The sequence below is a fragment of the Gnatocerus cornutus genome, chromosome 9 (genome assembly GCF_029298725.1).
Source record: "Gnatocerus cornutus isolate USDA-ARS CGAHR chromosome 9, icGnaCorn1.1, whole genome shotgun sequence".
Taxonomy (NCBI): Eukaryota; Metazoa; Arthropoda; class Insecta; order Coleoptera; family Tenebrionidae; genus Gnatocerus; species Gnatocerus cornutus.
Genome location: NC_142241.1, coordinates 7590326 through 7600966, shown reverse-complemented (window position 1 = coordinate 7600966; position 10641 = coordinate 7590326). Strand labels below are relative to the sequence as shown.

At 38.6% G+C, this 10641-nt stretch overlaps 1 protein-coding gene across 7 annotated transcripts; it reads right to left on the bottom strand.

Annotated features, from left to right (window-relative positions):
• Positions 1 to 534: 534 nt before the first annotated feature.
• Atg10 (Autophagy-related 10) lies at positions 535 to 10623 on the bottom strand. 7 transcript variants are annotated; one of them, XM_088046568.1, is made up of 6 exons: positions 10497 to 10623; positions 3104 to 3334; positions 2123 to 2247; positions 897 to 1047; positions 765 to 850; positions 535 to 715 (listed from the first exon to the last, which is right to left on the bottom strand). In XM_088046568.1, the coding sequence occupies exons 2-6, from the start codon at positions 3150 to 3152 to the stop codon at positions 548 to 550; spliced, it is 579 nt and encodes a 192-aa protein (XP_087902694.1). In that variant the 5' UTR covers positions 3153 to 3334; positions 10497 to 10623; the 3' UTR covers positions 535 to 547. The 7 variants fall into 7 exon arrangements, with proteins under 7 accessions (XP_087902694.1, XP_087902696.1, XP_087902698.1 ...); XM_088046570.1 differs by lacking the exon at positions 10497 to 10623 and adding an exon at positions 3392 to 4322; XM_088046572.1 differs by lacking the exon at positions 3104 to 3334 and having other exon boundaries at positions 10497 to 10622.
• Positions 10624 to 10641: the final 18 nt, after the last annotated feature.

Sequence of the window (10641 nt, the reverse complement as noted above, 5' to 3'; positions counted from 1 at the left end):
TTTATGACGTCCACTGGCTATGAATATTACTCATTGTAATACAAAACGTGATTTAAGCAAGAATAAAGGAACAAAATTAATCAAGTCGAAAGAATAAAATTTCCCTCCGGGGCTCTACCACCCTCCGCTACAAAATAATAGGAAAGTGGGCAATTTTGGGACCTCCCACGTAATTCCACAATTCAAAAATGGCATAAAACTGTTTGTAGAGAATTCGTCATAAATATGCTAACAGCTTTTGTCACCATTATGTAAAAGACTTGTTACCTGCTGCATAACAAATTAAACTTGACCTATTTTCTTTGATTGACAACGAGGGTAACTTTCTGGGACTTTCGAATGAATAATTCGGAAGATATTACAAGCTTTTTTCGTAATATTCACAATTAATTGTTATGAAAGCGCGCTCCATAAATAATGTTTTGACCTTTCCTCAATACACACGTGCCTAAGTACACACATTGTAATTTTCATACAATGCAACTGCCCATCAATGGAATAATGGATTGGTGAAAAAATCAAATAATGCACCTGAACACTTTTATTTCTAACAAGCTTTAATGTATTCTTCTCGCAATGGAAGATTGAGAAATGGACTAATCACACTCATCCATGAGATAATGGGATTTCTGCTATTACCGAGAAATGTACCCATTATTTCTCGGGTCCTACACGGATGGAGAGTGAGAAAGGGTTTGCAGAGAACCGGATGGTCCTGGAATCAACCATTGACAAAATAAAAGGGAACAGTTATCTTAACTTACCAACTGTGTTAATGTGCTTAAAATATCGCCACCTTCGAAATTCCTATTGTAACGATGGTATTCATCCATTTGAATCAAACTACCATCTGCAATTCTATCAGTTGAGCACTGTTTTTCAGACGTGATACTCACTTTGTTTCCATGCAACGAAACATAAAACTGGGACGCCATAATTAATGTTGTACGCAATATGGTATTCGAAAACTGCTATAATGCACCCTTCTGCACTACTGTCTATGATCTGACTACATTTCTTGGTTACGTAATGACAGTTGTCCCGACCCTAATTCATAAAAAAAGTCAATTTGTAATTACATAAATCGGTTCCGATGATTAAAGTGATGTAAACATGCTATAACACGCACCTACGAGATTACGGTTATAAAAACGGAATAAAATGTGTTTTGTTGTGTATTAAATGAACTCTTCATGCGTTTTCTTCGGATTGTTGATTAATCAAATAATGAAAAACTGGTAGAAAGAACGGAATGGAATGTGTGTAATTCCGACACCATTTCATCTTCCGCCTGTCGGAATGTGCACTTCTTTAACCAGTTCTTGCACTAATAAATATGGATTTGAATGAAGAATGTTGAAACAGTTTGAGGGAAGAAATTGAGATTTAGCGTGCTTTGAAATTTGGAAAATTTTGAAATATTGTGCAGAGCCAATTAGATGCCCTTTTTTCGACTACAATGTGACTTATGAAGCAGTACACTAAACACTTTATTTTATGTCCACAATTTACATAAATTTGTTCCATACATTCACAGCCATCTGTATAATTTGGACTTTTTTTCCATGAATTGGGAATGAAAATGTACGGTGCATTTATTTCACATTTACCAACAATGTCGTAATCTCATGCCTGATTTGTTCGGTTAAGTACCAAAGGAAACTTACAATCATCGATTTTATTACATATTTATATTTCAAGCACGATTAGCCAAAGCAGGTGAGAAAAAGTGATCATTTTGGTCTGGTTTTTAGTAGAATTCTCCAAATGATCAAGTAGAGATTAGTTGAAAAGCAACAAGTCAGGTCCTGCTCCAATTGTAAAATTTTGTGGTTATTATTACTATTTTTGAAGGATATCGACATGTTATTACACACTTCCAAGGAACTGTGAGTAAAAACAAATATTGCATTCATAAATAAATCGCAGCTTTACTATTATTGCATTATTGCATAATAGTAAAGCTCAGTGCACAATAACACATAGCTGTAAACACAGCTGCAACTGCAATAAATAAAATTATAAATCGTTTGATAGTAGCTGTCATTGCTTCACAATAAACCGTGTTTTAGTGATTTTGGTGTAATATTTTTTGATGAGGAAATATCCCCAATCAAAATACCTCTTTTGTTTGTAACTCCCATCCATCGCCGATCTCTTGCGAAATCCTGGCAATCTCTTTGATGCACTGAACGAACGTTTCGTATCCGAAGACGTCGTCTTCAGAATCGTCCGCAGCCATCGTCCCTATAAAAAATAAAGTACGTGTAAATAACCGGTGTCTGCGAAGCGCGGTCGATTCCAGTCCAGGGGTGCCAACCTTTCTTGTTGATCATAAAGAAAAAGTATTTTCGTGGTAAATCGTCGGTGTGGTAGTTTATTTTTATGGTTTTGTTATTTACTTGACAGCAAATGTGAAAAAAACGCCTCCATCGTCTAGACAAAAATGCAGTTTGGACAAACAAAGACGCTGAATGATTCATTGCGGCAAGTTTTTATTGCAATTTATTGCATCTTGCATATCTATAGCGCATTCCTAAAGATATTACGCCCACTCTGGTAAGTCGACCGCCGCAATAAAAATACCAACTGGATTTGTGATTTATCAGTTGAAATTTCTAATGTTCTTTGTTTCCATCAAGTCATTACACTAATCGCCAAGTACTGTTGTGAAATTTTCCGCCAGCTAGCTCAATTCCCAATTTTTCAACTATGAATGAATCATATAGAGCGAGGTTGTATTGTATGCATCATGCAAATTTCGAGGTCGCTTTCAGATAAGAAATGTGGGTAGGTGTTGGAAAAATTCGCCAAGAAACAGCTCTATTTTAACGCCAGGTATTTTCATTGCATTCATTTTCCACCACGTGTTCTGAAAAAGCGTCAACACGTGCAGTTCCTCAAAGAAAGTCGTTATCGAACCAAATTGTAGGCTAATTACTTAGATTTTATTATCTCAATGAACACGAGTTCGTGTTGCGTTTATCAGTAGTGACGAGTCGCCCATGCGCCACCCTTGGTGTAGGCGTCGTTGACGTCACGGCGCCTACCCAGACGTATATTTGACATACTTTCAATGTACGTACATCAAGAACAAACTCACCCACTAGTAACAAATGGAACGGTTCCTTCCGGTGTACAATTTCGAACATAATAGCTAGAGATTTATTACGAATTCTTCAGGATTTTCTTTTTGATTACCAACTAATTTTAGTTGATTTCTGTTTATTTTTTCTGGGTTGATGTGGGCGAAGCGTTGACAACTTTATCCTAACCGTCCGTCAATATACTTCCTTGTTGGTTTATCAATGATGAGAAAATCTTCCAAAGACATCTGAAAAACCAATTTTCGCAAAATATCACACCTAAAGGACTATTCATTCATGCACACCGTTTGAGAACCGCTGTCTTGTCATTTTTGTTTTTACCTCAAGTTTGAAATTTCTTTTTCGTCGTCCGTGACATTTAAAAATTACCACTCGCAATCGTACTACTGACAAGATTTTCCATAGATAATTCAAAGGCACGTCATTTCTCGGTAGTAATCACACGTATTTATGTAACCAATAATAAATGAGAATTTCTATCGTTTTACTACTGGTTCCAATTAATTTTCGACGAGATTGTTGTATCACTTTAGAGTGAAATTATCAGATTATCAGATTAAGTTTCATGACGTCAGAATGGTGACCTTTGACAGAGAGAATATAACTTACGGATTATCTCAAAATACAGTTATTTTATTTTTTATTGATGTCAAACGAGATTGTTTATCTACAATGTGATTGAATAAATTTGTCATCATTAGGTTTGAAAACAGTAGGCTCTGAAACGAGAGAGTACCGAAAACAAACGAAGTGAGCTGCGTGTAGATAATGACATGTAGTGATTTTCATTTTTTGTAGGAATGTTGTTTTCATTGTAGCTTTTCCTCTTCAGTTTGAAGACCACGCAACAGTTTTGAAGAAATTATTTTGTATTATTTCCGAGTATGTGGAGAATGGGTATACGGAATGCGACATGTTTATGTTTTTTCAAGTTGAAAGTGTCATCCTGGAAAATATTTGTGACCCTTCCGGGTATCATTCACATTCGAAATAATCTGCATTTTCGCTGAATTGCACTTAACGAACGATTCCTCAGTCTCGTCATGCACGGAACGTATTTCTTTATCAACAACTAAAAATGAACATTCATCTCTCGGAAAATCCAAGAATCCGTCTGTTGAGTTCTGAAGAAATGGAAAACAAACCGTTCACGGAAAGGATAAGAAAATATGTATTTTCTGGAGGTTATTTTCAATTACTGTTGCCATGACAACCAAAAATGTTTACAGTACTTACTGGGGTCCTTCAGTTTCAAAATTATCTAGACGTTGGCCTTGTTGTTTTTATCGTCCGTCTGGACGCTTTTAATGTTTGATCTTTTATTGTTATTGCAATTATTATTTACGATATAGGAAAGGGTATGTTTGATAATTTCTAGACACTTGCCCCCACTCGTTCTGCGAAAAGACATTCGGTTGAGATGGCAACGGTTGCTAAGGTCTGCTACCTACGGGCGTGGTAAAATTCTGCGAAAGACTGCCGGCTTTTGTCTCCTCGAAAAGAGTGCATCAGACAAAGATGAGGATAACGGGGCAAGCGCAATAACTCGCGACGACTCCTCGCCAGACATGTGCTTCTCTCAGTCCTTGGCGAGTTTCATTTGTTCGTAGAACGTCATCGGCGAAGGTGTCTTGGTAGCGGTGCGTTATGATGTGAACAAGAGTGAGTTGGATCAAGTGGAAGACAGTGAGGTGTCGGTTGAAAATCGTTAGGGTCCCATTGTTGAAAACTACCTGAGCAGGTAAAAACCCATCCGACCAGTTGGGTGTTGTGCTTAAAAGCTGCGAATTTGTCACTGGTCGACTAGTTGCAGCTGCAAATTTTCCGCCGCCACCGATGATTTGAATTCGATTCGGATTTTGTGGCTGTGTGAATCGGTCGGTGTCGTCAATGCCATCGGCTGCGAATCTAGTTGGCTGATGCTCATTTTTGTACGTCGATGCCGCCTCTGATCCAGAAGGTTATCGTGGTCGGTGCACGTGCACGCGGGGGAAATCGATAAATTCGGGCGAATTGTGGAGAGTGCGTTCTGCCACCATTTTCGCGTCTTTTACTTCCGGTCGCGTTGCATGTCCGTGCTTGCGCCGTGGCCTTCCCCAACCCTGTCTGTCTAGACAGGGGTGCTACGTCACGCATACTATTCATCTTGAACATTATGGCCGCCATTCATAACCAATGGGGGAGAAATGGACCATCATGGGAACGACGGTGAGTGAACAACCCAAAAAACTGACCCACTTCGCTTAAGGTACGTTCACATCAGGTGCCCGCTACTAATAACCTTCGGACCTTCCCGATTTGACTCACTTTGCCGGATGTTAGATCTCGACATCACGTGATGCGATATTAACAATCTCGTGTAAAACTAAATGCCGCCTACTTATAATCCAAACTATTTTTAGACGTTACCATTACCCAAAAAAAAATTCGACTCCAGGAAAAGCGAGTCATTGATTGAACTGCTGTCCGCATTCTGCGGGGGGGTCATTGTACAGGTACTTTCCCGAATGTATTAATATTTATTTTCAAACAGTTATTTCTGGAAAATTCTTCCCACAAAGACTTCCGAATTTTTTAACTCCAGCAACAGGTCATTTTCATCCTAGTCGTTCCAACGTCGTGTTAAAACTCACAGCTGCTTTGATCAAGCGATTAAATATGTCGTCTTTGATGTCCTTAAAAGCAGATTAACGTGGTGTGTTGGCGATGTCGGAAGTCGCAGCGGATATCATCAAGCCTACCAACTGCCGAGCGAACGATACCGATACACGTGTTTCAGATAATATAAAGTGGGCATGGAAACAGTAAAAACGTCACTGTGTGATAAGAAACGTGCGTATTTAGAACAATCATTGCAAATTTTAAATGAAATTCGTGGTTTTCGGAGAGGGACCACATAATTTGGGTCAGAATTGGCCATGGAACGTTGCTGCCGGAATAAAAGCTTACCATATGGTCCACGTATTTTGCCGTGTTCATTGAAATTTTGTCATATTTGTATTTTATCTCAAACAAATGTCATCGTTTGTTAAATTTCGGGATTATGGTACGTAGAATTTTTCAGTATTTATAAGTTGTTGGTATACCACAAACCCAATGGATCATAAAGGTAACAAAATCGCCGATCAAACAGATGGTCATGGACCGACAAATTTCAAGATCCCCATTTCAACTCGTCTCCACATTTTCATTGTTGTCTGGTTTACTAAATTGTAGAACCGTTTTCGAAGCTAATCACCCTGAGGATAATGCATCACCATCAAAACCACGTTATTGTTGTCATGTTGGCCATAAAACATCACTGGACTTTTTGAAAATATGTCAAACCCCACTTCATTATCAGTTGGGCACAATTTCAAATTTTAAACTATTGTCAATTCACAAACCACAGGCAGTTATTGGCAGATTCGTACATCTGTAGTATTTAATCTACGAAAGATATTTCTTGACTCGGTGACCACCTCCAAGTTTCTGACAATTTTCCACCCTTCTCAAACTGAGTCATTAATACATTTATAGCCTCATCATCCACTTTTCCATCGAAACGCGCCTTTATTCCAATGCGAAACCCATGTAAAATTTAGTTATTATCGATCGGCCGTGCAGTTCCTGGAAAACCACTCACCCCTAACCTCCTCCCTACACGTTTGTAGGTTACGGTTGTCACCGTATTATCAGATCGGTCCGTCGTAAAAACGCATTCATTCGTGTTCAAAAATTTTCTCGCATTCATTATTGCACAACGTTGGAAAACTGATTTTACTGACCTAGTTCAGCGCGTTAAAGTACGTTTCTTATCATGATAAGATAAAAACGTGTACGATAGTTATAATAAAACAAAAAAATCATCACAATAAATACATCTGATTGTGACGTCATCGTGTTACGTACGTGTGCAAATCCCGTGTAATTATTGCGATGACAAATATGATTCATGCGTCATCGCCGTGTATTATGAGAAAAACTGGAGTAATGGTCGAGTTTGCGAATATGTATATGGAACAGGTTTTTGCAACATTTTAAGGTTTTTTCCGTCCGTTTCTTTTTCTTCGTTCTCTGAGTGGGGTTTCGTGGAAACGTGAATTTCAAATTACTCACTATGATTACATGCACTCAGTGGCGCCATGATGACATTAACAACCTTTTTATTGTTTTAATCGTCTCTTAGAACCTCGGGATTCATAATTTCAGTCGGTTATCATAACTAATTTTAAACGTGGCAATGAGTGGTTTTCAAGTTCTGATAATCGATATTGATTATAAGGGTGAGTTATTCCAAAGTCAGTGACCTTAATGTTATTAAAGTTGGTGATTGAGGCCCCCTTGATTTTTTTAATTGTACTTTGCGCATGTGTCTAAAAATGCGACCTTAAGGATTAGTCATTCTCTTCTTAAATATCGCTTCACGTGACGCAACGTCATCGTGTATTATATAAATTGAATTTTTGTTATCTTGTTGCGTTTTTTCCGCTATCGAACGTGGCGTTATAATTATTTATCGGATAATGATATAAATTGAACGTGAGCATTGATAAGTTTTGTGGATTGTTGCAGGCGGCAGCTGCTATTGGTTCAAGAAACTGGTCACCTAACGTAGGAATGCCGATAATGACAAATGTTAGCGTTGGAGTCCTTGCGACGACCTTGGCTCACTTGATGTCCATTTTAACAACACGACCGCCTTAGCAACTACCAGCGATGGGGGCGGCGTGACGTCAGCGGATTCTGGTACCCGTATCATCCATGTTCCTGCTCCAACTGCTATGTTTACATGATACAGACCGAAAATCGCGTCCCGTGCTTTCCAGACGTTTTCTCGCGGAATGCAGACGTTTTCACGATGCATTGTACATTTTCACAGGCGTTGGAACGAGACGGATCGATGCGGGGTGTGGCGTGGTAGACGAGGATGAGACTTGTCGCAGCCGTTAAGTTAGGTTAAGGACCCAGACAGACCAGTTTCACACGCAACAAATTCCAAGATCGGGATGTCTCGGGACGACTCGATCCGATCTCGCGCGCCGATTGGTTCGTCGCGCTGGTTTTACCCACCGACAAAGATACAGCCGGCTTGATTCTTCAGTATGTTCGCGGCGTGGTCAGTTTTCGGTTAGACGTGATGTGGTATACATGGTGGTGGTTTTTCACTTCTTTGTTCCGAGGGTTTTTGTGATTGGTTGTTCGTGATTGTGTGGTGATCTTGAACTTTAATTTACGGAATTAACGGACTCTTTTCTTGGACAATTTAAATTAATTCGTTGGGCATTGTGTGGCCCAATTGGCAGAAAACGGCGGATATCCTCGAACTTGACGCGTTGGGAAAACTTGACCGTTCTTGAAATTCGGCGATAAGAGTTTCCGTCATCCGGTTCTTTCTTTTTTTTTTTTGTTTAAAATACGAAATATTTCAAGGTTCCAGACGACCGACTGAGTGACGTCACCGAACCTTGGACTCGTTTTGAAAAGCTGCAAAACGACCGGCACATTTACTAATGATTTTGCGAATCCTTGACTGCGCAACAATCAACTTTCTCGGACAGGTGTTGGATTATCCCCGACGTTTCGTGCGTGTTAACAACCACCATCGGCGATGAAAAATTTCGTGTCTTTGCCTGTTGCTACGCGTGTTACCTCAGTACCTCGGCTGGGGTTTTTTTTGAAGTCAGGTACCTGAAGTAGCGCGCGCAGCGGTGGTGCAATTTTCATCGGATATAATTTGTTGTTTTTGCATTTTCAACGCCCTCTGTCACATGTCTATTGTACTTCATCAGGTGCTCTGGTATGTTTTTTTTCCCGACACCTGTTGGAGTGCACTAATTATGTGCCTCACATCAACATTCACAGATTCAGCTTGATTCAATTATTCACAATATCGGGAAATCACAGAATGAAAACATGTCACATTACCAACTCATTTAACTCAAAATGGGACAACTTTTCCCACATGATGGGACATTAATCCTAACACAATCAAACGGAACAAGTATTAATGACTCAGCACGTTACCTTTGTCGGTTCGTTCAAATAAACCTAAATTTGGAATAATCAGACATTTCAAAAGTGTGATGCACCCGATCAATCTTAGAAGTGATTTACAAAGTGTAAATATGTTTATAACTGGATTCCCAATGTTCCCTTTGTTTTGACTCGAGATTAATTTATTATGCTACAACAAACAAAATGTGCTAAATGAACATTGTCACTAAACAAATTAACGTTTTAGAATTAAAAGTTTTCAATTGTGACGCACGAAAATTTCCATTGTGTGCTTAAACAGACTGACTTTCCCCTTTTTCTCTGACTAATACAAGTTTTATCGATTGCACAACGTTGGAACTACGAAAAATTCGGGTGCAAACTTGCTTCTTTCGTTGAAATCATCGATTTTACTACCTACGTCGTTCGCTGGAAAATGGCTAAATCTGGCGATGGAACGATTCGTCATCCACAGGAGATTTTGTGGTGTTTTAAAGTGCTAAATTTCGAACTTAACAACCAACGGGTGTGCGACGAAGATTTGAGATTCTTATTAGGGAAAATTTAAGTGAAAAAAAAGGACTGTTTTTTTATTTTTAATTCGGTTTCTTGTTTAAAAAATTCTTGAAGCATCAAATGGAAGAAACCAAAGGTAACTCTACGAACTTAAGGATTTTGATCACGTTGCTACTTCTTACTTGAAATTTTTATTCCTTGGTCAACTTTGATTCGAATAACCACGTCATTTTCCCATGAATGAACGTCAAACAAACTATGCTCATGTGTGTACAACATACAACGTAGTACTATAGATTTGCATATAGTTAAACAATTAACGATAATATTAATAGAGTATAAAAATAACAGGTAATCACGTACAGGCATTAGTTATTGATTGTTGAAGAAAAACATTGGAGTCGTGTTTCTCCGTTTTTTTCTGTTTCGTTGAGGTCGTTACTGTAAAAAAATCAAGGCACTATTTCTTTACCTTCCCACTATAAACAGAAAATGATGATTTACTGCAGATTCGTAGGGTTCTCTTCTACTTTTTTTCAAAGCGAAATGAAGAACCCAATTTTGTTGGCAGAATAAATAACCGATATGATGTGTTCAAAGACAATAAATGAAAATAAGAGCGGAACAGCTGTTTTTTATTATCCTAACCCTACTTCCCATCAATGTCAAACAAGTCGACGCATCTTTTGTTTTTTGGCCGCCATCTTAACTTTTTAAAATTTCGCCAATCGATTTGATCTTGTGGCGACTTAAATTAAATGGGCACATTTGCCGTTTCTTTGAGGCTTAAATCAAACGACAAAATGTGGCATTTTTAGTCGTCATAAGATGAAAAACCAAATAAGGTTAGAAACATTTTGAGAGTCGGAAATCATTGAATTTGTGTAGGGGACTCACCAGAGTATTTCCAAGGGTTTAGAATCACTGATTGATACAAAATAACATCACTTTCTTGCGTGTAAACTCTATTTTTATGAGATTGCTGATGGTATCGCCATCTGCACGCCGCGTCACCACACCTACTAGATTTCTTTAGTTTTTG